The sequence below is a fragment of the Podarcis melisellensis genome (assembly GCF_964234715.1).
Source record: "Podarcis melisellensis genome assembly, chromosome: 5".
NCBI classification, from domain to species: Eukaryota; Metazoa; Chordata; class Lepidosauria; order Squamata; family Lacertidae; genus Podarcis; species Podarcis melisellensis.
This window is the reverse complement of record NC_138537.1, coordinates 44,428,826-44,454,420: the sequence shown is the minus strand read 5'-3', so window position 1 is coordinate 44,454,420 and position 25,595 is coordinate 44,428,826. Positions and strand designations below refer to the sequence as shown.

Below are 25,595 nucleotides of genomic sequence, written 5' to 3'. Positions count from 1 at the left end.
AAGCGACTGCCGGGCCTCGGCCAGGAGCTACTCCAACCCCTACCCCTGAGGGGGACGGGGGAGGGGGGCGCGGAGCCCGCGCGTGCGCGTCAGCCAATCAGGTGAGTACAAGCGGGGCGACGAGCTGGAGTAGGGAGGGGAAGAAAAAACAACCGTCCAATCGCAGAGCGCGCATGCGATAGGGGAGCGGGGGGGGGGAGGCGAAAGCCAGCGAGCCGGCCGGCGGCCGCCTGCCTGCGCACACGAGCCACAGTGGGAGGAGGAGAGCTTCGCTCGGCTTACGGGACAGGGAAGGAGGCCTGAGGCGCGTACTGCAGGGAATGAACGAGGCGAGCGAGACTCCGGTTGCGCGCTCCGTCCGCATCCAGTAACTCTTATTACGGCCGCGAAAGGGGGGCGGGTTCGTTCGCGGTGCGCCCCGCCCCCTTTCCCCAAATTAAAGAAGCGCATGACTGCTGTGTGTATGTGTGTGAGCGCAAGCCGGGCTGAACGACGAGCCAATGGGAAGGGAGGAGAGCGGCGATTGGTGGGAAGGGTGGCCAATAGAGGCGAGAGCTTCGTGCCGGCTCCTCTTGAGATCTTAAGCGCGAAACTGCTCGTGCGTGAAGGATGCGCTCCTTCCCTCAGGTCCGCTCTCCTCGACCTCGCTGTCACAGAGGCACGTTTCCCCTGTCGGCGTTTTCTTCTGTTGTGACGGTTTTTCCTCTTTCAAGGCTGTTGTCCCTGTCGGGCTATCAAAACTCGTAAAAATTTCACATTCATAGGTTGCAGAGACAATGGGTCTGTGAAACCCTGCTCTCCCAATTGTCCATGTAATAAATGTCTTCATCATCACTGCATTTATATCCCACCATTTTCTCCAAGGAGCTCGAGGTGGCTTGCATTATTGTTCTCCCCCTCCTCATTTAATCCCCCACAAGACCCCTGTGAGGTAGGCTAGGGCTGAGAGTGACTGGCTCAATATGCACAACAGTAATACTGATAGTTACAGATAGGTAGCCGTGTTGGTCTGCCATAGTCAAAACAAAAAAAATTCCTTCCAGTAGCACCTTAAAGACCAACTAAGTTAGTTCTTGGTATGAGCTTTCGTGTGCTACTGGAAGGAATTTTTTTTGTTTTAGTAATACTGATATTAGTCTTAGAAGCAAAACATTTCAGATCCCTAAACATTTTGCTTTAGAGTTTCATATCTCTGTTTTGTTAGTCACTGCAATAAATATATTGCTTCAGCGATTAATTGCATCCTTTTGGGATCCATACTGTTGTTTGATACCTTGGCTTAAAAATAGGTAGATTTAGCTTGCAAGCCATCTTCTTGTGACTCAGTTTTTGTTTTTGCAGCTTTCTCCTCATCCTGCACTTTTCCCTAAATTCAGTTTTTCCTGATCCACATTTCATTCAATAATGGGAAGAAAATCCAATATAAAAATCACATAGTACCTGACTGGGAACACTATGGAGCACATTTGTGTAGCTGTAGACATGTGGGATTTTTTTTTTTTTAAAGGTATGGTGATATTTGGCTGAGTGTCATCCATTGCCACTTCCCCAACTTCTGTTTGCTCCTTGCCTGAGCTACAAGTTCCAAGAGTAAATTATATGAGAAACACTCATGAGTTACACTGAAAAAAGCAAATTTTTTTTGCATGTTCTGTGATCTCTTTAATAGCATAGTGTTTTGAGACAACTGTTCTTTAAATACATTTTTATATAATCTCACTCCCTCTACGTAGAATACTTTTTCCTAACAGAGGACCAACATTTGTGAAATAGAAAGATTGCAACCTAATCTATAGACACTACATATTATACAGGGAGGCTGAGAGGGGGTCTCATCATCTGGGCCTCCTAGGACCTCTATACACACTGCACAGGTCTGCTGCCTCGGAAGGTCACTTCAGTGCTGCTAATGCAGCGGTTTGCAAATCAAGCATAAAATGCACTCTTCAGTAAAATTAGTTTCTGATCAAGGACCTTTAGAATTATAGTTCAAAACATTCTGATTACTTTGGGGGGGGGGAATGGTGTATAGGTATAGATACAGATATCTGAGGACTAGATGTCTATCCCAAAATGGCTGAAGTACTTCCAGATCATTTACAAAATTAAAATTGACATACAATGATCCCGAGACTGGCTACTAGAAAATCCTAAGACTGGCTACTAGAAAACTCTGCAAGTCCAACATCTGTACATCTCTCAGAATGGATGCAAGAAGTACCTAAATAGTTATTTGAAGCTAAATGGAAAGCTGAAAGTTAGGATGTGATTATTATTGCATGTTTTTACATTTCTGTATCAAAACATGACTCAGTTGTGCGCATGCACACACACACACACACACACAGTTTAGCTATTCTGACAACATGTAGAAAGTGGAAATGTATAGTTAAAGACACCTAGTTTACTAGGATAGTCTAAAATGGGACATTTTCACACACAAAGGGCACAAAGTTTACGGTATCATGGAAGCCAACACTCCAACACAGAGCAAACAAAACTGCACATGGAATGGAATATATATATATTCATTTGATTTTTAAACTGAGTGATTTTATGCCAGGGCAGTTTACAAACAAAAAGAGCTACATATTATAACTATAACACAGAACACGACAGTTTAAAGCTTGTCTAAAATACTACCATATTATGTAGCAAACAGACATTCATCAGATTGCAGCTAGCCTTAAAGAAACACACTTTCCCAAAGGCCTAGGGAACATCTTCAGCTGTGCTGGAAACCAAATAAGAACAGCAGCAAGAAATACCTGAAAGCAAATCTCATAGTTGAGGGTGTGACTGTCCCAGACAGGGTGGTATAATAAGGAAACTATTTGGATCCTATGCCATTTAAGGCTTTGTAAGTTAACATCAACACATAGAACTGGGCTCAGTAGAATACAGGCAACTGGTGCAGCTCCTGAAGAACCAGTATTATGTGGTTTCAATGAGCTGTACTGCTTAGCATTTAGCACTTTAACAACTGAATTACACAAAAGATGTAGCTTCCAAACAATTTCCCAGATGGCTAGCATCTTTCCAGAAGCACAGAGGTGAAAAATGTGGCCCTCCAGATGTTGTTGGTCTCCCAACTCCTGACAGTCTCAGCCAATATGGAAATGCTTTGGGGTGATGGGAGATGTAGTCCAATGACATCTGGTGGGCTAAAGATTGCAGTCAAGATCTATCAGGCCTGTTGGAGGCAACTGTGCCATTTATTTCCATGGGGAGTAGATTATATCATTGCACATTCCTATTTCAGATCTATATACACTTATAGCCCAACTATTTTGACATAGAAACGCCCCATTGTCTTCACTGATAAATAGGCTTAGCACTGCCTAGTAAGTCTGTTTTTATTTTCTTTATTTGTATATTAAACATTTATGTAGCACCTTCCATTCCAATCTTTTGGCAGTTTACAACCTTATATGGTATGATATATACTGCCATATACACTGCCCCTCCATACATTTAGCCACAGAAATGTACTTGTATGAAGCTTAATATTGTTTATCCCTGTGGTTTAGATCAGATACTTTACCTCTTCAGTCTTCTTTTTATTGCAGTGCAGCTCCCTCTGGTGCCAAAATCAAACACCAAACTAATCACAAGACAATCCTATATTTGTCTACTCAAAAGGAAGTACCACCAAGATATGTGGGATTTACTCCCAGATAAGTGGGTATAGGAAAGATAAGTAAAGTTGTACAAACATGTACACCAAGGATGGCTAACCAGTGGACCTCCAGATGGCCATATTCCATTAGCCCCAGCCAGCACAGCCAATTGAAAAGGATAATGGGACCTGAAGTTCAGCAAAATCTGGCAGGCCATTGGTTTGTCATTCCTGATTCACTCTCAGCTCTTTTTGCTTTGCCAGCCATATAAAAACATTCTCTAAGTGGGTCATGTAACCTGCGTTTGCAAGGCATTTGTAACAGGTAAGTTATGTTAAAGTTGGATTTTATGGTGTTTTTGTATTTAGATTTTCTATCTTGACCAGGATCAGGATCTTGACCAGCTGGTTGTCCCATAATCTTTTGCCTAGTGCCTCTAGCATTTAATGCCTTAGTTGTACACACCCCACTCCTCTCAGCAGTGAGAATTTCCCTTTCAGTTTTTGTTTTCTTTGGATGTGGGAGGGGGCACTGGACACTTTTGCAGCATTTGTAGTCACAAAATTAGACAGCACAGGGATTGGAGGCTTACACTTGAATAGTGGGGGGCAGGAGCTGTAACTGGGGAGATAACATGGTGATAATTTCTTAAAGCAGGTGGTCTGGCATCACTCCTCAGACTCTCCTTTCCACTATAGGCGGTATGAGGAAGGGGAAATGTTTGGAACATCAACCCAATTTAAAACAATGCTCTCATGAATCAGATCTGAGTGATAAACACCTCAAATCAGTTTCACTATGCTCATCAGCTCTATCCATCTGTCATGTATGAGTTTAGGCAGTGTGGTGTAGTGGTTAAGAGCGGTAGACTCATAATCTGGTGAACCGGGTTCGCGTCTCCGCTCCTCACCATGTAGCTGCTGGGTGACCTTGGACCAGTCACACGTCTCTCAGCCCCACTCACCTCACAGAGTGTTTGTTGTAGGGGAGGAAGGGAAAGGAGAATGTTAGCCGCTTTGGGACACCTTAGGGTAGTGATAAAGCGGGATATCAAATCCAAACTCTTCTTCTTATCTTATTCCGTCTAGTTCCACTCCATTTAATTCCTTCCTTCCTTCCTTCCTTCCTTCCTTCCTTCCTTCCTTCCTTCCTTCCTCCGAATTATAGAATTGTAGAGTTGGAAGGGTCCACAAGGGCCATCTAGTCCAACTCCTGCAGAATCTTTTGCTATCCCAACAGTTGTTCATTTGTTCATTCCTTCCAAAACTGAAGAGGGTTAAGCTGCTCTCTTGATACACAATTGTGCAAACAAGCCCTTGGTTTCAAAATGCAATCAGACTGGTTTACTGCTTGGTGCTTTTTAAAAACAGAACAGTACTAAAAATATGGAGCACCTTTGTTGCTTTCTTATCCGAGTTTTTATGAGGCCCTACAATAAAGCAATTAAAAATTAACCTGACAGGCTTCAGTCTCAATGGCTTCCTGCTGTATATATGGCCCCCTGCTCCGGATTTGACATTTATTTATTTTTCTTGCTTGCTGGGGAATTGGACATTTAATATTGATAAGGTCAATTCACTTAACAGCAACTTCTTAGCATATGGCAGCCCCAGGGTTCTAACCAGATCAAAACAGCATCTTAAAAGCAATATGCAAAGAATTACCATAAATAATATTTGCTGTTTTATCTCCCAGTAAGAGGCCATGAAAGCCATCATTTGTTTTCTAAAGGTAGCATTTGGCTTAATTAATGTACAAATTGGAGGAAGCTACAGATTTAGGTGCTAAATCTGAAAAGACTTTAAACAGGGGTGGTGGGGAGTAAGGAAGAGCAGCCAGTGGCCTTCCATATGATGTTAAACTCCAATTCCTATCAGCCCTAGCCAGAATGACACATGGGCAGGCATTCTGGGAACTGTAGTCCAGCAACATCTGCAGGGCCACAGGTTTGCCACCCAATTTAAAAGATGGCCAAGATGCTTTGGCCAAGAAAACACCTAATTCTAGGGTTAGCTGAAATATGGATGGATTTTCTATAAACATAGTTTCAGAGTGAATATAATTCTTCATAATTCATAGTTAAACATAAATTTTCAATTCTTAGTGTTATAATGCAACTTTATTAATCTACCATTCTTAAAGGGAGAAGAATAGCCTTCCAGAGCAGGGTGTTCAAAAATGCTTCACATCTGGGTTTTTCGAACATCAGTGAAGCAACCTAAGAATGCCAGGATTTCCCTTGCTGGATCAGGTTAAAGGTCCACGAGACAACAGTGAACAGCCACTTGCTGTATGAAAGCTCACAAGCAAGGCATAATGGAGCAATCTGTCCCTGGCTTCTCCAAACCATCTTGTACAGTACTCATATCCTCTATCCAGTCATGTGGTAGCCATGCAAAAGACCTTCCAATAAAGTGCCTCTCTAGCCCCTCAAATACCAACATGTGTGTCAGATATTCCCTGCCTCCAAGAATGCACAATCCACATTATTCTGAGAGCCCCGCCCCCCGGGGTTGCGGGGAGGTTGGTGTGAGTAAATTCCCCATTTGATCCCTGCTAATTCCAATCCATAATATCAAACTGCTGTTCCAAACATATAATTCAAATCTGTCACATAAATTTAAGCAGCGTTACTGATTTCTGGAATTGTTAGATGCTGTTACTCGACTTGTAATTCTCAGTTTAGGAATAAATCATTCACAGGCTACAAGTTATGGGTTCAAGGGCTATGTAAGATTTTTATTTTTTTTTAGAATGCAGCTTGTTGTCTTTACTACCAAAGCAGCAGGAACAACTGCTTCGATTTCATTGAAGGGCCAAAGAGCAAAGTATTATGAACCTGTTCAGATGTTTGGAGATACCACAAGATTTCTTACCCAGCAGTTTGTAATCTGTTGTTGCTAACCTGTTTGGTTGCTTCCTTCCCCCTCTTGCAATCTCTCAATCTTTTGCTGCTCTCAGGCCAATTGTGAAAAACATGCAACTCACTTCAAAGCAAAGGTGTCACAAAAGTTAACTAAGCTGCCAGTTTCCACAGTAGCAATGAGTTTACAGGTCTCAATCAATGTATGTCAGCCCAATATATGAGGGAATCAGGCTTACGCTGCGTTTACCATGCATTCCAGGCATTTCCAGTGCTGGGTTTTCAGTCCTGATTCACACTATGCTATCCAAAATATGCATATATACCCTGCACTTTGTCATAAAATACTACTGTCTGATGCATTGTTCCTCAAACCAGCTTCATGAGTCCTTAAGCTGTTCTTATTTTGTCTCTAAGGTAAAGGTAAAGGGACCCCTGACCATTAGGTCCAGTCGTGACCGGCGCTGGGGTTGCGGCGCTCACCTTGCTTTATTGGCCGAGGGAGCCGGCGTACAGCTTCCGGGTCATGTGGCCAGCATGACTAAGCCGCTTCTGGTGAACCAGAGCAGCACACAGAAATGGCGTTTACCTTCCCGCCGGAGCGGTACCTATTTATCTACTTGCACTTTGACGTGCTTTCGAACTGCTAGGTTGGCAGGAGCAGGGACCAAGCAACGGAAGCTCACCCCGTTGCAGGGATTTGAACCGCCAACCTTCTGATCGGCAAGTCCTAGGCTCAGTGGTTTAACCCACAGTGCCACCCACATCCATTTTGTCTCTAGCCAAGGTGTAAAGATATCCCTGCCCCGTTAGCACCCCTTGATGTGCACAGAAACGAATCTGACACTAATGAAGCCTTGTTGATGTACACCGCTAGGTGGTGAAAACAGTTGTGAAATACATTAAAGAAAACAGCTTCACGGTTCTCTAAGGTATAATATTAGCCCTTAATCTGTTTATTCTTTCAAAAGCAAAGACTGATGCTGCATACAAATTTAAAGGCACATTTAAAGCACATCTCTACCTGCCCCTCCACGAATTCTGAGAACTGTAGTTTGTTAAGGGTGCCAGAACTGTAGCTCTGTGGGTAAACTACAGTTCCCAAGATTCTTGTGGAGGGTGTCTTTAAATGTATGGTGAGAACAGAGCCTGAGTCACACATGCATGGCTGCAAGCTGACTTAATTGAAATGCACCACATTTGAAGTTATATCAGATAATGCAAAACTTCAACTTGGGGTGCTGGATCCACATATGCAAGCAATGATTACATGGTAATACAGTGATTGGGGATAAGGCTGTATGCATGAACCAGCCAGTAGCCGTCAAGAAATCTAAGGCCATGTTTATAGAATCAGTGCTAAGCTTCGATGCCAGGAAAGATGCAGGAAGTTTTAAAAGTTTTTGGCCCTTGCTGACATGCCAAGTGCTAATAGAATAGGAAAGCAAAGCAAAATGTCCTGGCATTTAACAATGGCCTTTTAACAAATGCGTGCTTGAAAGGGGAGTCATACTGATGAAACTCTCTAGTAGCCTCCACAGGGGTTTTGAAAAGCTGCGGTTAAGATTTCATGTCTTTTTAATGAAGACAGTTTTCACAGCCATCAGCACTTTCATTCTTACTCTAAAGATCATCTTTGATACCAAAATTAATTAGAGAAAATATCCCAGCAGGAATGTTTTCAAAAAGTATTTATGAATAATAGCAAAGGGGCGGCTGCGGCTGAAGAGGTCTATTTAGACAACTGCATTCTTCGAGGTTCTTTTTAGCCAAACCCCTAAACAGGGGAGGCTGGCCCCTAGGGCAAATGCGGCAGAGCCCTACCATTGCTTTTTCTGCACCCTAAAATCCAATGCTAGAACTCAGAAGTCCTGTGTCCTATAGCCTCACATTCATAATTTTTCTACCATTCAGAGACTCCCAGGAGTCTTTTCTGTCTGTCTTGTTATATGCAGAACTGAAAAATCGCAGGTAAATCTAGGCGTTTGATGCAGACTTGGAGAAACGTAACATTTCTAGGTGTCCAACTTTTCACCTTGGCCACAGTTGCCCATATACTGGTAACTTCACAGTTGGATTACTGCATTATATGTGTGGCTACCCTTGAGGTTGAGGGATGCGGGTGGTGCTGTGGGTTAAACCACAGAGCCTAGGGCTTACCAATCAGAAGGTTGGCGGTTCGAATCCCCACGACGGGGTGAGCTCCTGTTGTTCGTTCCCAGCTCCTGCCAACCTAGCAGTTTGAAAGCACACAGTGCAAGTAGATAAATAGGTACCACCCTGGCAGGAAGGTAAACGGTGTTTCCGTGCACTGCTCTGGTTTGCCAGAAACGGCTTAGTCATGCTGGCCACAAGGCCCGGAAGCTGTACGCCGGATCCCTCGGCCAGTAAAGCGAGATGAGTGCCGCAACCCCAGAGTCATCCGCTACTGGACCTAACATTCGGGGGTCCCTTTACCTTTACCTTTGCCCTTGAGGTTGGTCTGGAGACTGCAGCTGGTGCAGAATACAGTGGCTGGGCTGCTCATGGGGTCAAACTACTGCTGGCATATAACACCTTGCTCTGAGGATTTGCACCGTTTGCCAATCTGCTATCAGACAAAGCTCAAGGTGTTGGTGCTAGTATAAAAGGCCCTATCCAGCTCAGAACTAGGTAACTTCAGACACTGCCTTACCCCTTATTCATCCCATGGGTCTCTGCTGCCTATGGTAGAGCTTGTCCCGCAAGTTCCAAAGTTCTCAGAGGTCTACTCCACAATAACTCAGAGCCGGCTTTCAGGAGCACAGAATTGCCCGTGTTCTGTGGAACAGCGTTCCTGTCTGCACTTTCTGGAAACAATTAAAGAAATTTTTGTTCTGATGTGTCTTTAGTTTTTTTAGTGTCTTTTTCAAACACACATACACCTCATTTGTGTGGTTTAACTGTTTTTTGTTGTGGTTTAACTGTTTTTTGTTGTTATGTGTTGCCATGAGACATTTGTGCAGGTGATTAATAAATTAATAACACTAAAAAAGAAATGCTAACATCTGATGCTTGTGTCTGAGAACTGCCTAAGTGTTCACTGTATATTTTCAAGGGAGGATGGGGAGAAAACCAAAATTAGTTGTCCGAAGCTGAATGTTGGAAGATTCAGGACAGATAAAACAAAGTACTTCACACAGCACACAGACTGGAACTCACTCCAACAGGAAGCAGTGATGGTTGCCAACATGGTTAACTTTCAAAGAGGATTGGCCAGATTCATGGAGGATAAGGCTATCAATGGCTTCTAGCCCTGATGGCTATGCTCTGCCTACACGTACCAAGGCAGCAATACTTCTGAAAACTATGTAGTTGCTCAGAAGTCACAGGAGGGGAGACTTTTCTTGTGCTCTGGTCCTGCTTGTGGGTTTCCCACAGGCATCTGCTTGGCCACTGTAAGAACAGGATGATGGAGACTAGATGGGCCATTGGTCTGATCCAGGAGGCTCTTCTTACGTTTGTATGACTGACTCCAGGGACTGCCTGCCTCTGCCTCCCATTAGTTGCCCTGGTCACCATCTCACCAACTTGAATACTTACCAGAAGAAGAAGAAGAAGAGTTTGGATTTGATATCCCGCCTTTCACTCCCTTTAAGGAGTCTCAAAGCGGCTAACATTCTCCTTTCCCTTCCTCCCCCACAACAAACACTCTGTGAGGTGAGTGGGGCTGAGAGACTTCAAAGAAGTGTGACTGGCCCAAGGTCACCCAGCAGCTGCATGTGGAGGAGCGGAGACTCGAACCCAGTTCCCCAGATTACAAGACTACCGCTCTTAACCACTACACCACACTGGCTCTCAACTGCCGCCACTAACAAATGCTTAAAGAAAATCATCTGATATATGTGAACTTGTTCTTCTATCTGCCACTTGGTTTCTCAGTGATCTACAAACAGACCTTGACATAAGCTCTGGCTAGAAATTAAAACAGAATTATCAAACATCCTTAGGCTAAACATTCTCAGATTATAAAAATGGCATCTCAAGCTTGTTTAAGAAACTACTAAAATCCTAGCCAAGACACTTGCATTACCAATCAAACTGCATATATGTTTTCACTGAACTGGGAAACAATAATATTTACACAAGGACAAAAGGCAACTGCTGCTTTTCGCATTGGATATTCCCAAAGAAGAGGAACCAAAATGAAAACCAAGACGGATGTTTCCAGGCAGCAACCTGATGTCAGCATTATCACTTGATTAGTCTGGAAGTTGCTGGGCCCCCCACTAGTGTCTGCTCTGCCCTATATATCCAGTTGGTATTTTGTGGAAGAAAAGGGGGCATCTCCAAGAGGGGGTCTTCCTAAATGCATGGGTAGGCAAACTAAGGCCTGGGGGCCAGATCTGGCCCAATCAACTTCTAAATCTGGCCCGCGGACGGTCCAGGAATCAGTGTTTTTCCCATGAGTAGAATGTGTGCTTTCCCTATGTGGCTGGGGAAACCCAGCCAGATGGGCGGGGTACTAATAATTTATTTATTTATTTATTTTGTTGTTGTTGTTGTTGTTGTTGTTGTTGTTGTTGTTAAAAATGCATCTCTGGGTTATTTGTGGGGCATAGGAATTTCATTTCCCCCAAAAAATACAGTCCGCCCCCCCCCCAAGGTCTGAGGAACAGTGAACCGGCCCCCTGCTGAAAAAGTTTGCTGGCCCTAATCCTAGAGCAACTGGTCTAGATTGCCCTGCAGGCAATATGTGTGTTTGACATCATCTTGAATAAGACCTGTCAGTGGCCCCCAGAACTATCTGCCAACACTTTTGGTTCCATAATTTAGTTCTAAACTGCAACATTCATTATTGTCTCTCTACCCCCGCCCCATAAAAGGGTAAACAACTGGTTATAGGAATTTGCAAAGTACAGTCCCTGTTCATCTTGGAAGTCTAAATCCAGTTCAACATTCAAAAGCCTTACAGCTCCCCCTAGTGTTCATACTACATACCTTTTTGAATGCCTTTCCTCCTGCTGCTTGTTTAATCAAACCCTGCCACAGTTATCTCAGTTCATACAGATCGGGTTTAGAAATATGTTGGTTCAAAGTCCTAATGTTGAAGCCTAGAACGATCTATCGCTATCTGTAGCTCCTGTTTTGTCAGCTCAGCAGCTCCCTACAGTTTAGAAAGAAGACAAAGCTGGCTGTAACAGAGCATAGGGAGATTACTTAATATATAGAACCCCTTCTAAAAGATCAGGTTTATGGATGTCCACTTCCCAATGACACCATTCAAGAGTATTGTGAGTACAAGGGAAGAGTCTGAGATACAGAACAGTACCCTTCACTTACAGAGGATTTGATTCAGTGTCCCAAGCAACTACTGTCTTTCTGCTGGATCTTTGGCAGTTCTTTAAGGCAGGGATAGTGAAACTGTGGACCACCATATGTTGTTGGACTACACTTCCATCAGCCCCAGCCAGCATACCCACCAGTAAAAGCAATTAGACTGCCAGGTTGCATAACAGGGCCTTCTCAGTGGTGGCTCCACAATTTTGGAATTCAACTCTAGAAGGCAATTTCTCTTGAGAATAGGCAAACCCCATCTCTCACAGTTTTTTAAAGAAGGCCTTAACAACCTATTTTTTTCTCAATAGCTTTTGATCTGAGGAAGTATTAATGAGGGTAGTTTATGGTTATTGTTTTATGCTGGTGATTTTAATGTTATTATTGTTTATTGTTGTTAACTATGGATTTTTAACAGTTTTACGGAATTTATTTGTGTTCTAAAATATTGTAATCCACCTTGCGGTGGATTTCTTAAAAAAAAAAAACACAGTGTATTAATTCCTTAAATAAATGGTCAGGAATGATAACCATTATAGTCCAGCCACATCTGGTTTCCCACCAATGCTTTAAGACAAGATATTTTCACTCTGGAGACAATATACACCAACACAGCAGAGCATCTAAATCCCATAATTTATTCCTTTACTCTTACTACTGCTCAGAAACTGCAATCTCTCTTCTTGCTTTTCATTTTTGGATTTATTCCACTGTAGCTTTTCAGACTCTTGATTTTACACTGAAAGGTTCAGCAGCATGCTTTGGCTCCACAGCATCCTGGGGGATTTTGTGCAGGGACATTTGGCTCCATCTGCTCCACTAACTTAAATGGATCCCTGAGTTTCTCCTGCTTAAAAAAAAAAAAATACAAGCAAAAACAAAACAGGGTCAAAGTGAAAAAGGTGATGAGGATCTGTGTTACCTAAGCTAGAAAGGGCATGTTTTCACTGTTTCTTTTTACCTTCTACTATTAGCATATTTGCAAACTTAATAGTTAATAGTATCAAAACTACCACTGACCGGCAAGTAAAATTACCATGTGGCACCAAAGAAAGTAATGAATATACAGAAGGTGGTGATTTTGTAATTGTCACAACAGGATGGTATGATTGCAATTTGGATAATAAACACCATCCCAAACCAAGGCCTTACACCAAAGCAATTTCCACGATAGAGCGAGGGTATTCTTGCCAGCTTCTACTTTAACCCAAGGCTTCGTCAGATATGGCATCTGTGGTGAAAATAAATGATCTTCACATCAAAAGTGATCTTCAGCCCTCATCCTGCTTTTTACAGCACAGAATCTTCTACAATTTAATTCCAAGTGCTCACTTTTACAGTAAAAGACAAATGTTTTCTGTCAAATGGTGCAGCCAATAACTGGGCAATAACAAAAAATGTGCAATGACAATTTTTAGCTTCCATCCACCGGCAAGATAAGAAGAGGATTGTCTTCTTTAAGATTTCATAAGGTTTTTAACATCTTCATATTACTGCATACATTACACTTACCTAATTTCTGCATTTGCAAACATTTTATATTAAGTTTTTCTTGTTATTATATATCAAGGAAGAATTTTTGCTACCCAGTAAAGAAGTTTTTGAGCATTTCTCTAGTATTTTCATAGTTTTTCGTAAGGTTAATATGCAAGATTATCACAGTAAAAATAAAGGAGTTATAATCCAGGCTAAGTCAGTCATCCTTAAGTCTTATCAGTTTCAATAAGAAGTCTGGATCACTAACTTGTCCCATTGATTTTGAAGAGAGCAAAACACAACTAACGTGGCCTGGATCCAACTCAATGCTTCTAAAAATTCAGTTCCACTGATTCAAACTGCATACAAGAGAGATCACTGCAAGCAGTTCACCAAGAAGTGCAACAAAATACTTTTGAACATGGTGTCTTTCAAGGGCTAAACCAGTTCTGAATTTCATTCCCAAAAGAGGTAAAACCAAAAGGAAGGCCTCGAGGTCTTTCCTCATTGTTTGTGGTATCTAGAGTAGGTACAGATAAAGCCACAAGGCTATATGCTATAGATACGCAAAAGAAAAGGAAATATAGCACAGAGATAATGAATGAATGAGTTCAAAGGATTTTGACAACAGGCTATTTCTTTGACTGGCCACTTAGTTTGGAAGTATGTCTGCACTAGCTCATTCTTAGAGGAGCTCTCTTTGAAAAGGATAATTACACCATATGCTTTGTCCTTGCACCATCTGTGCCCGATAAAAACTGCAACTTCTGAGTTTTTTTACATGGAAGTCATTATCTCATTCAAGGGGAATTAACCGTCCTATCACTAAAGACGGAGAGATGCCTTGGAATGACTCTCCTCCTGGGCACTGCTGTGCTGCCTCCCTTAGTGTTGCATTAGAACAGGGATCGGCAAACTACGGTCCAGGGGCTGGATCTGGCCTGAAAGGATCGCGAATCCGGCCCACACGGCCATTTGAAAACCCCCGCCAAGTGTCTGAGGCAAGCATCTGCGACAGTTTTTCAGCAGCGTGGGGACTGAGTAGTCAGTCCCCACACCGCACTGAGGTAAACTCCGTCGCAGCCTTTCATTTGTAGAACTGCCGCCGACACACAGCAGCTCAATGAATGAAAAGCCATGTTGGAGTTTACCTCAGCACGGCACGGGAACTGACCAATCAGTCCCTGCACCGCACTGAGGTAAACTCTGTCGCGGCCTTTCACTCGTTGAGCCACCGCCAACACGCAGCTGCCCATGGCTCCTACAGCAATGGGGAACTGAGCACAGAGTGCTGCAGGGGGGAGCAGTGAGGGGGTCGGTGGCTTTGTCAGACGCGGCTTCGGCGAGCCGTGGGGCTGGCACTGAGAATGCAGCTGAAGCTGGCTTCCTATTGCGTGCGGTGCTGCTGTTCGGCTCCTGCCTGGGGCTGCTGCTGCTCTGGTCACAGCATTTGCCCCCTACCAGGTGACTCGCTGCTTCCCAGCTGAGGGAAGGCAGGGGAGGAGGCGGGGTCTCTGCACCTGGATGGTGCACCTCCCCCCGCCCCCAGCGGCGACCCTTCTCCCTTCGCTGCCTGCTGCCCACCTGCTTCGGAGGCGCTGGGCCAAAGCCCTCTTTCTCTCTGCCTGGGCACCTTCCTCTTCAGCCTGGGCCAGCGGACCGGGAGGGAGCAGGTTCTGCAGTGGCTGCTGTCCCTGCCCAAGCTGAGGCCTGTGGCATTGGCGAGGCCTGAGAAAGGGGGAGGGAGCAGTGAGGGGGCCAGCGGGAAGTCGTGGACTGTGAGGCGGCAGCAGCGCTTGGACCCTCCTTCCACAGCGGGGACTGTGGCTGCGGGCTCTTTCTTCTTCCTCTCCCACCTCCCTGGCGGTTCATATTTTTTTCCAAAATATAGTCCAGCCCCCCACAAGGTCTGAGGGACAGTGAACCGGCCCCCTGCTGAAAGTTTGAGGGCCCCTGGATTAGAACGGGGGAGAGCAGGATGCAAATCCCCACTTGACCATTAAGCTCATTGAGGGACTCTGGGCCAGTCACTGTCACTTAGCCTAACCTACCTCACAGGGTGGTGGTTTGGGGGATTAAAAGGGGGAGGACCACCCTGAGCTCCTTAGAGAGAAAAGTAAGATATAAAAGCAATAAATAATTAACAAAGAAGTATGTGTGGGTGGGTGCGCACACACACAAATACCATAAACTACAACCTAATTTTTAAAAATGAACAAGCAAGTTTAAAATGTCATCCACAAACACATGCAGCCTTGGGATTTCAATGTAGGTCACACACAGGCAACAAGACCAGCCCTAGCATTAGGGATGGTGTGTCTGCAGGCAAAAGCAGCTAATTCTGAGTATCATGTGACGGCAGGAAATCGACAATTATTTAATATATTATTGTTGTATTTTCACAACCAGGGAGAAGGAGAAGCCCTTGTGGGATCTTCTGCCCCAGGTGCCCAAATAATGTGGCCAGCCTTGGGTACATGTACCTTGATGTGTGAGGAAGGGGGCACCATTTACAGCTCTGCCTCAAGCAGCAAAATATCTTGCTTAGGCTGCCCCTGACCTTGGTATTTTGTTGACCTGAAATCCTTTCATCCACACATGAGAGCAACCTGTCCTAAGCATAGCAGAGTCTATCCTTGCATTGTTTCTTCCAAAACAGGATTTTAATCCTTGGACTGAAAAAAGCATACATTTTCCAGTGCTTACAGCGAGAGGCAGGATATTGGGGGAAAGTAACCAAGAACTGGCTTTAGACTTGCTGGTTAATCCAATCCTGGCTTAGAAATTCTATGGTGTGATATATAAGCTTGGGTTACATTGCAGTGATGACACGGAATCTTTATTACAGAAACCAAACTTAGTTGTTTCTGTTGGGAGTGGAGTTAAGTCTAAAGCACCTGACTGCAAACCTCCCCTTGGGCTTTGCTGCTTATCTAAGAAATGCCTCTCATACCCTCATCCTCCCTCTTCCATACGCCAATAAGCAAAAGGTTATCCTTTCTAGGACACACAGCTGTTTGCCTTCATCAGATGAATTGGGAGGAGGGAATAGGCTTCTTATAGATAGACCAGCTCCAAAATAGGGTCAGGGCCACGGGGTAAGGCTCATGATTCAGTTAAGCATGCTGGATGTACAGAGAAGCCCCTGGGGAGTCCAAAGCACTAGTCATCCTTTCATCTGCCGCTGCAACGTGCCGCACTGCTCAAAAGGGCTCCCTTTCTGCAGGCAATCATTTCAAGTCTCAGTGTACATGCACTGAGCAAATTACAGATTACAGACTCCAGATTAATGCAGGGCTTGTTCACATCATCTTTTCTGAACGGTCTATGCATTAATTTCAAGGCTGGAATGGCTTCACAGACTCTGCTGGAATGGAATCACCTACTGAGATACTTAGCAATTTGTAGTTGATGCCAGAGACCCCAAATCTAATTCTGGGAGTATCAACATAGCCATTCAATCTGGACAAAGCACATTTCAACATAATTTACATGCACACAGGTCGTATCCACACGACACATCTAAAGCATATTTATACCACTCTAACAGTCATGGCTTTCCCCCAAAGAATACCAGGAACTGTAGTTCCCTTACAGAGCTACTATTCCCAGCACCCTTAACAAACTGAAGTTCCCAAGATTATTTGGGGGAAGCCATGTGCTTTAAATGTATGGTGTGGATGTGACCATAGAGTAGGCACGTCCAAAGTCCGTTTCGGGGGCCTAATCTGGCCCACCGTTCAGTTTAATCTGGCCCCAGTTTATTTCCTGGGGTAAAATCCTAAAAAAACTCAACAACTTTGGTCGGCCCCCACGGCCCTTCACTTCATCAAATCTGGCCCTCACTGAAAAAAGTTTGGATACTACTGCAGAGGAATTTACAAGTTTTGTCTGGCACTGCTAGCCAGCTAAAACTTCTGGTTGCCAAACTGACCCTCAATCTCTAACTCAAACGGAGGGACAGGATTTTGTGTCGATTGTCACATGGAGCTTTTGAAGCTCAGAAATGGCAGACAAGAGCCCTCACTTATTTTTCTCTTTGCACCACACTAGTGTAAGCACCTTGGATTAAGCCCCAAAATGAATTAAGCTTGACGAACACATTTCTCCTAGTACTATCATAGTTTGCTCATCTACAGGAGCAAGATTTGAAAAAGTCTGCAGCAGACCTCGGGGGGAAAGGACAGGTCTGAGAACAGTAAATGTTACTGAAGTGTGGAAACCTCTCTTTCAGTCCATCTCATTTCTGCCGAACTGCAACTCCCACTGACAGTCCACACTTCCATGGGAAAAAAGACTCTGGAAATCTGCAGAGATGTAAATAAACTGCAGCTCATGCTTATGAGGAATCTGGTAGTTTTATCACAATCCTAAGAATAGAAATTTCCTTTTATAATTTCATTGTAAAGTAAAAATCACTAGTCTGGCATAAGGGTCAGTAGGTATTAATCCAGATTGGATTATTGCAATGTGCTGCCCTTGAAGACAACTCAGAAACTTCAACTGACCCAAAATGCACCCACCAGATTACTATTCAGGGTTCCACTTAGAGCTCATACAACCCGTGCTTTAAAACAGTTGCATTGGTCGCCAGTTCATTTCTGTGCTTAATTTAAGGTGCTCATGCTAGTGTTTAAAACCACAAATGACTTAGGATAAAATAATGCTCTATTAGTATTGCTATAGGGTCTAACCAACCTTTTGCTTCCCAGGAATATAGCCTTCTGGGGACGAGACCTTCTGCCCCACTGGATGGATCAGGAATTTCCTAGAAAATCTTGAGTTCTGTAGAATAGCTGCTGTCTCCTCATCCACATCCACCACTTCTCCGTGCTGAGAAAGGAGAGAAAGAGGGTGAATGCAAGACACATCACAATGAACAAACAATAAACAGGCCAGATGGGTATGTATAGGCAAGGGCTTATTATATTTACCTTCTGTTGGCTACAGCCCTCTTTCACTTCAACCCCAATGCCTGATCAGGCTTGTACCTTGAACCTGTAGTTAATGTCAAGCTCTAGTTCCTTCTCATGCCCAGGGATTCCTCCTTTGTAAATCGCTTCACACCGCTGAGCTGACCCATCCTTGGGGATCTTGAAGAGGCGAAAAGTAGCAGAAACAAACTGGAAGTCACCTATAATCAAAGTGGAGGGGCTTGTGTCACTCCTGAGCAATGTCACAGTACAATTCCCACCTCAGATGTGGGCTACCAGACACATGGGCAGGGAAAGCCAGGTAGGTAATTTTCAGGGTCTCTCATCAACTACGTGTTTTATGCAACTGGATTCCTCCCTCCTCTAAAGATGTGCCCCTAAGTCTCAAGCATCTGAAATTAATTAACCTTGACTTAGGGCCAAACGACATGCATAGCGGGAGAGCCACAATCCGATCTCCCAACAGCTTTTATTTGAAGGGGGGGAAAGGGGGCAAGGAGGAGGGGCAATCTAGACTGAAATGACCCTGAAAGTCGAGCGAGGAGGCTGACTAAGGGTGAAAAATAGTACTCTTACCCACGGCATTTTCCAGCTCCTTGTTAGCAAGGGTTATTCGAGAGGCAGCAACCAACCGAGGTGGCAAGAATCCAACTTCCTCAGCAATTTTGTACAGATCCCTCCACCACAGGGCTCCCCCTAGGCACTCACCTACAGATGGTAGAATGACAAAAGTGATCATTTCCAGAAAGCATGGGAACAGGTACAAGCAGCTAATTAATGCAAGATTTAACCCTATCCACCCAGCCATCAGCTGACACCACAAGGGCCATCAGCTGATGAGTTGTTTGGGGGAAAATAATCTCACAGGCCAAGATTGGCCTCCACACTGAAGGTTCCCACCCCTTCTCTAGTGTCAGCGTAGGATTGCTGCCCCAATCCACAGAACCTTACATGTAGCAGCAGGCTTCTCTAAGGATCTCTTCCATAAAACTGATCACTGGTTCTATGCTGGGGGCACCCAGAAGATCCCGTAAGTTAGAGCTGGGCTGGAGAACTTCAGGTTTGGGAACTGAACATGGCCCTGCATCCTTCTCTATCAGGCCCTTGGGAGTCTCATGAGACTGCATCCCACCCGCAGCCATGCTTTGCACCCTCATGGAGTGCTTCTGCCCAGCTGGAATGTGTTAATGAGCTCTGATCATTTCTGCTACTCCTAAGGCCCGTGTGGTATTGAAAGACATTGGCCTATGGGGGAAAAATGGGTTACATATTTGAAGCAATCTTAAAATGGTATATCTGACAGGAAGATGCAATGCTGGCTACCGTTTTTCAACTGGGTGTGGGAAGAAGAGAAGAATTCACTCACCCCACAAGACTTTATGGTTCCTGGTTTCCTGTGGCAGGTCACGGTTGGCATAGACATCACTGAAATACATCTCCCCGCCTGCCTGAAAGAGCAGGTAACAACAAGGAAACAAATAATTACTGTTTCCATGGTCTGATAGGCAAAAGAGAGCCACTGTTTGCTGCCAGTTTGGTTGCTTGCTATGGATGTGTTGTGTCTTCAAAGGGAAAGCAATTCAACTACGTAAACTAATCTTGGGGAGGCAACCCATTCCTACTAGGTAAATTCAATCCTCCTCCTCCCTTTGTTTGTATAAACAGGGCCCAGCAGTGGCTGGAAACTCAAAAACATTGAGGAGAAACAACCCAAATGCAGACCTGACATATCTTTTTCCTCTAAAGTCTTTGATTTTCCAGGGATTTCTTTCCAGATGCTATCTGCAAAGGTTCTCCTATTCCAGGAGTTTGAACACTCAACTCCAGTTACACTTTCCCCCTATTCTTTAGCAAACCTACGTGCAGAAGAAAATTCTTCTTTTCACTCAGAGTCCTCCCTGTTGGCCTTAGTTTGCCTTAACATGCCTTATGCAACCAGCCCAGTGTTTACCTTTAACACTCGATAAGCTTCATGCAGGACAGCTCTTTTGTCAGGGGACAGATTGACCACGCAGTTGGAGCTAAACAAGAGATAAAGCCAACTTATTTATTTGATTCATTTGTTCTCCTGCCCTTCCACCTGAAGGAACCCAGAGCAACTGTGAATCATCATAAATGACACGTCGTTATTAAAAATGTTGCAAAACTGTTAAAACAACTAAAACCAAGTTTGTGTATATAAACAGCCATTTCCAAGCTGCTGCATACACTCCCTCCCTTCAAGTTCTAAATGCCTCAGTGAACAGAAATATTTCCAGACTACATCTGAAATGATGGCAACATACGGAACAAACACACTTCACGTAAGTGCTACTGATATCCACAAAGCCTCAATCGCAGCACGGTGTGGAATATGGCATGCAGTGCTAAATCCAGAAACTCAAATATAACCCCCAGTTTCCAGCCTATCTGCTTGCAGAGGAAGGGGCTAGAAAAAGAACCTACATTACAAGGTTATAGCTTTCATCCTTCAAGCCTGCTTCACCCAGTTTCTCCATGTAGCCCTGGATAAAGTTTACATTGGGCTTCCGGTAGCCAAATTTGTTCATATGATAATCAATATGCTTCTTCGCCACTTCCACCTGATGGAAGGAAAGCAAGGATGTAAATGATAGAAATTCAGTACAGAAGTATATGGTGCATGATAAAGCAGTGCTAACCACAAACAGAGAAGCTTAAAATATACCTTTGCTTATATTTTCTGCCATTAAACCGATCCCACCTACTCTCCTTATGCCAGAATACCAGCTTGCTCTTCATCCTCCTGCCATCCCCAGATGTGATATCAGTCTACGCATGATTTCATTCCAGTTGGACTTGCTGTACATGTTCCAAATTGCATATAGTAGTACAAGTATTTCCCAGCATCTTTCCTGGGTGCCCACAGAGACCTCCCTAGCACCCAAAGGGTCTCCCCACCCCACTGAAATTAGGTTTGAGAGGTTGTATTTGTCCTGCTTAAGTGTAGTGTGTGTGTGGTGCCTAAGAGAGTTTTTCTAGTTTGCAAAGGTGTCCAGGAGTGCAAAAAGGCTGGTGACCACCTAGGTTAAGGACTGCAAACAAGGAGGCTGCACATGGGTGAGATGCCAGAATGGGAGCTTTCTGTGAAAAAGGTAGGTCATGAAGGAAGCTGAATGCCAAGGAGTCTCAACAGTTATGCCCTCCATTTAGCAATCTGAAGGTAAACATGACAGTCTTGAATCAGCACACAAAGAACAACCTCTTACCTGGGATTCAGTCATGTCTACCCCAGTCACATGTCCATTCTCCCCAACCATCTTACTGAGCATATAACAGTCTCGTCCACTCCCACAGCCCAAATCCAAAATCCGGCAGTCTTCTAGGCATTCTGGGATCACCAGGCCACAACCATAGTACCTAAAGGAACAAAGGATAAAGCAATGCGAAAGTGAAACACATTCTGATGGAGACAAATGGGTGGTTCAGATCAGCAGCGAGATGAGCCAATCCTCACCAAGTAGCTCTTCATTAGATAAATACAACTGTTGTGTTTGCACTTGTTGTTTTTTAACACGTCTGCCACTGCTGAATAGTTTGGTTTTTAAATCACTGCATGGGTTAGTCACCACAATATTACATATTCAGACAAATTAAAACAAATACAATGAAGGACATAGAAAAACAATAGTTGGCCTATGACCTTTGCAATTTAACAGCACAATCCCAGGCAGGTCTGCTCAGAAACAAGCACTATCAAGTTCAATGAGGCTTACTCCTACACAAATAAGTACAGGCTGCAACCCTAAACACACTTACTAGGGAGTAAATTGCACTGAATATAGCAGAATTTACTTCTGAGCAATCATGTATGTGATTGCACCTCAAGAGCTACAAGTTCTTCCCTAATCACACATATTATTCTCATTTTATTATTATTTTGTTTAGATTCAGCCTACCTTTTACACTAACTGATCAAAATTCACCCTCACTGATTAATCAACTAAAAGCTTTACTTGCTTAATCTGCCAGTTAAATGAGCTGCCCTAATCTTTTGGTTTGATTTTATACTTGATATGGCTTAGAGGGAAAAGGTTAAATAAGGATGAGGGGGAAATTAGATCTCCTCCCCACTTTCCATAATGCAATATGCAGTAACTCATGAGATCAAAGTTCACTCAATAAAACAATACTGTACTTTGCCGAAACCTCCTCATGCACACATTGTAGGGCTTCTCTGGCTAATGTGGGCAAAGGCCTTGCTACAGTACAACAGGCATTGGTTTTTAGGTCCTCTTTTTTCTTCAACTCTTTGCTATAGTAATCCTAAAAAAGGAAACAGAAATTACCAGTATATACAACATGTTTGTAGCTTATAAAGAATGGTTGAAACAAATGTGATGAAGGCAGGTATGTCTGGCACCAGCAGTTGGCCGAGACAGGCACTGGCTGAAGGCCCAATGGGCTTGGCAGGGTCCCCCAGCAGTCTGGCCCAACCCAGCCAGGCCACTACTTTCCCTGCTGGGATCCTAGGTGCTTTCCCATGGTGGGTGGCACCAAATCTATTGATTTGACAGATCTATGTATCAGGGCATGGCATTTGGGGTAATTTAAGAGGGTAGGTCACCTTCATGAATCACTGCCTTGCCGTGGCAAAGGGGCTTGAATAACTCCAAGAAGCTATGAGCTATGCCATGCAGGGCCACGCAAAATGGACAGGTCATAGCCAAGAGTTTAGACTAAATGTGATCCACCTGGAGAAGGAACTGGCAACCCACTCCAGTATTGTTGCCATGAAAACTCCATGGGCATGAAGGAGAAGTTTTGAGAAGAAATTTCCAAGGCATGCTCTGATTCATGGGGTCATGGAGAGTTGGACACGACTATGACGACTAAACAACGACAAAGAGGGTAGGTAGCCACCTTGGATGGGAGCCAATTTTAGCTTCCATTTTAAAGCACTTTTGCCCATCTGCCACTGAAGTAGGACCAGGGCCTGGTGGATGGCAGGGAATGCTGCCTGCATCAAAACAGTTGTGGCAACAGAGGAAGAATGTCCACCACAGTCAGAGTGGTGTAATGTCCTATTTGGGGTGGACCCTCATCAACACCATACCAAGAGCCCCCCCCCCCATATGTCAACTGGCACAAAAGATAAGGCCTCTTCTGTCATGGCTCCAGGATATATGAACAACCTCCCCCTTGATATAATCTAAGTAGACTCTACAAACGTTTCTATTCATGATGACTGTTTTTAGTAGAAAATCGTTAAATTTAATTTATTATTTCCAAATAATCTAAAGTATATTGGGCTGTTCTGTCTTTAGAGACTCTTTAAGCCTTTGATAATTTGGAATGGGCTTATTTAATCAGAGTGTTAAAATCTAGGAAATTTGACACAAAATCCATTCCAATAGTAATTTGTACTGTTTTAAACACTGTTTTCATGAGGGGTTGGAAAAAAGGTGATTGGCTGATTGAGTAATACTGGATAAATGAGAATATATGACGACAACGCTGAGATAAGCATCCATGGATCAGAGGTGAGGAATGAGGAAAATTAGACACGGAAAGGCTTCGTTCTGAGTGGGCAAGACTTAAGTGTATATAAGTGTTAAATCATAAGGCCAAGATTAAGTGTATATAATGTGCATTAATGTGGAACAGATCATTGGGATCCCGGTGAAGGAAGGATACGTCAAGATCTCAGCATCAAACTATCTCACCTGGACCTCTGTATAAATCCGCTCCGCAGCCACTGTTAAGAAAAGGAAAAGGTCAGCACACCGTGTAAACACACTTCGCCCGGGTTATTGGGGGAGCTGCAGACGTAACACGCCGCTTTGCAGCGGATTACCAGAGCCAAATGTAGCCGTTCTCCAAGGGGGAACTCAACCCCAAAGACGGACTCCAGGCGGGTCTCCTCCTCGCTGACTCATGAGCCCCCAGGCTGCCCCGTGAGAAGAAAGCAGCAGCAAAGCTTACTTAGAGCGACGCCTCTAGCTCTGGATCCCACAGCGAAGCCCCGGAGCAACAAGGATCAGCCACGATTGGAGGAGGAGCGATTGGATTGTGTTACAGGAAGTAGATGTGTCTTGTTTCTACAGAGGCCGCAGGGCCAAGAGGCGGCGCCTCGCGGCTATTCCTCTCGTGGCTTCCTAAGAGAAAAAGAGACCGCGGGAGAAGCCCTCGCTGGAATTAGAGGCTTGGAAGGCTCCGCTTCGCAGTCTGTGGCCTCGTTCTGTTTTCGCGCCACTCACGAATCTGGGAAATTTAGGAAACCCCCTTCCCCTGTGCAGGATTTACGTACAAACTAAACAAGCTATAGCTTAGGCCCCCACTCTCTTGGGAGCCCCGAAAAAATTTAAAGGGGAAAAAACCCTGGATGTACATTTCCAATATATAAGATAATAAATAAAATAAAACCTACATACAGCAACAGTGTTTTGTGTTGTGTAGGCTCCTATTTGTTATGTGCAAATGACTTTAAATACCTATTAAAAGGTAAAGGTACCCCTGCCCATACGGGCCAGTCGTGTCCGATTCTAGGGTTGTGCGCCCATCTCACTTAAGAGGCCGGGGGCCAGCGCTGTCCGGAGACACTTCCGGGTCACGTGGCCAGCGTGACAAAGCCGCTCTGGCGAGCCAGCACCAGCGCAGCACACGGAAACACTGTTTACCTTCCCGCTATAAAGCGATACCTATTTATCTACTTGCACTTAGGGGTGCTTTCAAACTGCTAGGTGGGCAGGAGCTGGGACCGAAAGACAGGAGCTCACCCCGCCGCGGGGATTCGAACCGCTGACCATACGATCAGCAAGCCCTAGGCACTGAGGTTTTACCTACAGTGCCACCCGCGTCCCTTAGATGCCTATTAGGTCCATAAATAACCCTATAGCATATATTCAACACACACAAAAAAAACCAGCAACAATTTGTTGTTGACAAAGGACAGCCGGACAAAAAGAGGGCCCCATTACCTTCAGTATCTTAGGGCCTCATCAAACCTAAATCTGGCCCTGGATCAGACCCAGAGTCCGTCTGGTCCAGCGTCCTGTTTCCCACAGCAGCTAAGGAGATGTCCCTGAGAAGCTTCCAAGCAGAACATCTGCCTTGTATGCAGGAGGTGCCAAATTCAATCCCCAGCATCTTCCCCCGCCTGACACCTTAGAGCTGTTGCCACTCCTGGAAGGTACCTTCCTCACAGCAGCTGGTATTCATGGGCATGCTGCTTCTGTAGCTGTTGCATTGTAGTCATCATGGCTACCAGTCTTGAAAAAGGAAGCTGGCTTAGATTATGAGGGCCAATAGTTTGCCTATATCAAATACTGTATCAAAGTTACAGACTAAAAAAATTATTACAGGATAAGCTTTTGAGAGCCTCATTCCACTTCATCACATCATTAAGTGTTACTCTGAGCTGCAGATAGCGAGGCATTGCGAGGCTTT

At 44.4% G+C, this 25,595-nt stretch overlaps 1 protein-coding gene across 1 annotated transcript; it reads right to left on the bottom strand.

Annotated features, from left to right (window-relative positions):
* Window positions 1-9,171: 9,171 nt before the first annotated feature.
* AS3MT (arsenite methyltransferase) lies at window positions 9,172-24,193 on the bottom strand. The gene is given in 14 exon segments (XM_081911614.1): window positions 9,172-9,302; window positions 10,305-10,416; window positions 11,443-11,559; window positions 11,561-11,608; window positions 17,953-18,087; window positions 18,246-18,388; window positions 18,765-18,896; window positions 19,555-19,636; window positions 20,140-20,209; window positions 20,634-20,770; window positions 21,416-21,566; window positions 22,345-22,472; window positions 23,873-23,904; window positions 24,132-24,193. Coding segments are annotated over 12 exon segments (1,125 nt in total). The 5' UTR covers window positions 24,133-24,193; the 3' UTR covers window positions 9,172-9,302; window positions 10,305-10,416; window positions 11,443-11,493.
* Between the last annotated feature and the right edge of the window lie 1,402 nt (window positions 24,194-25,595).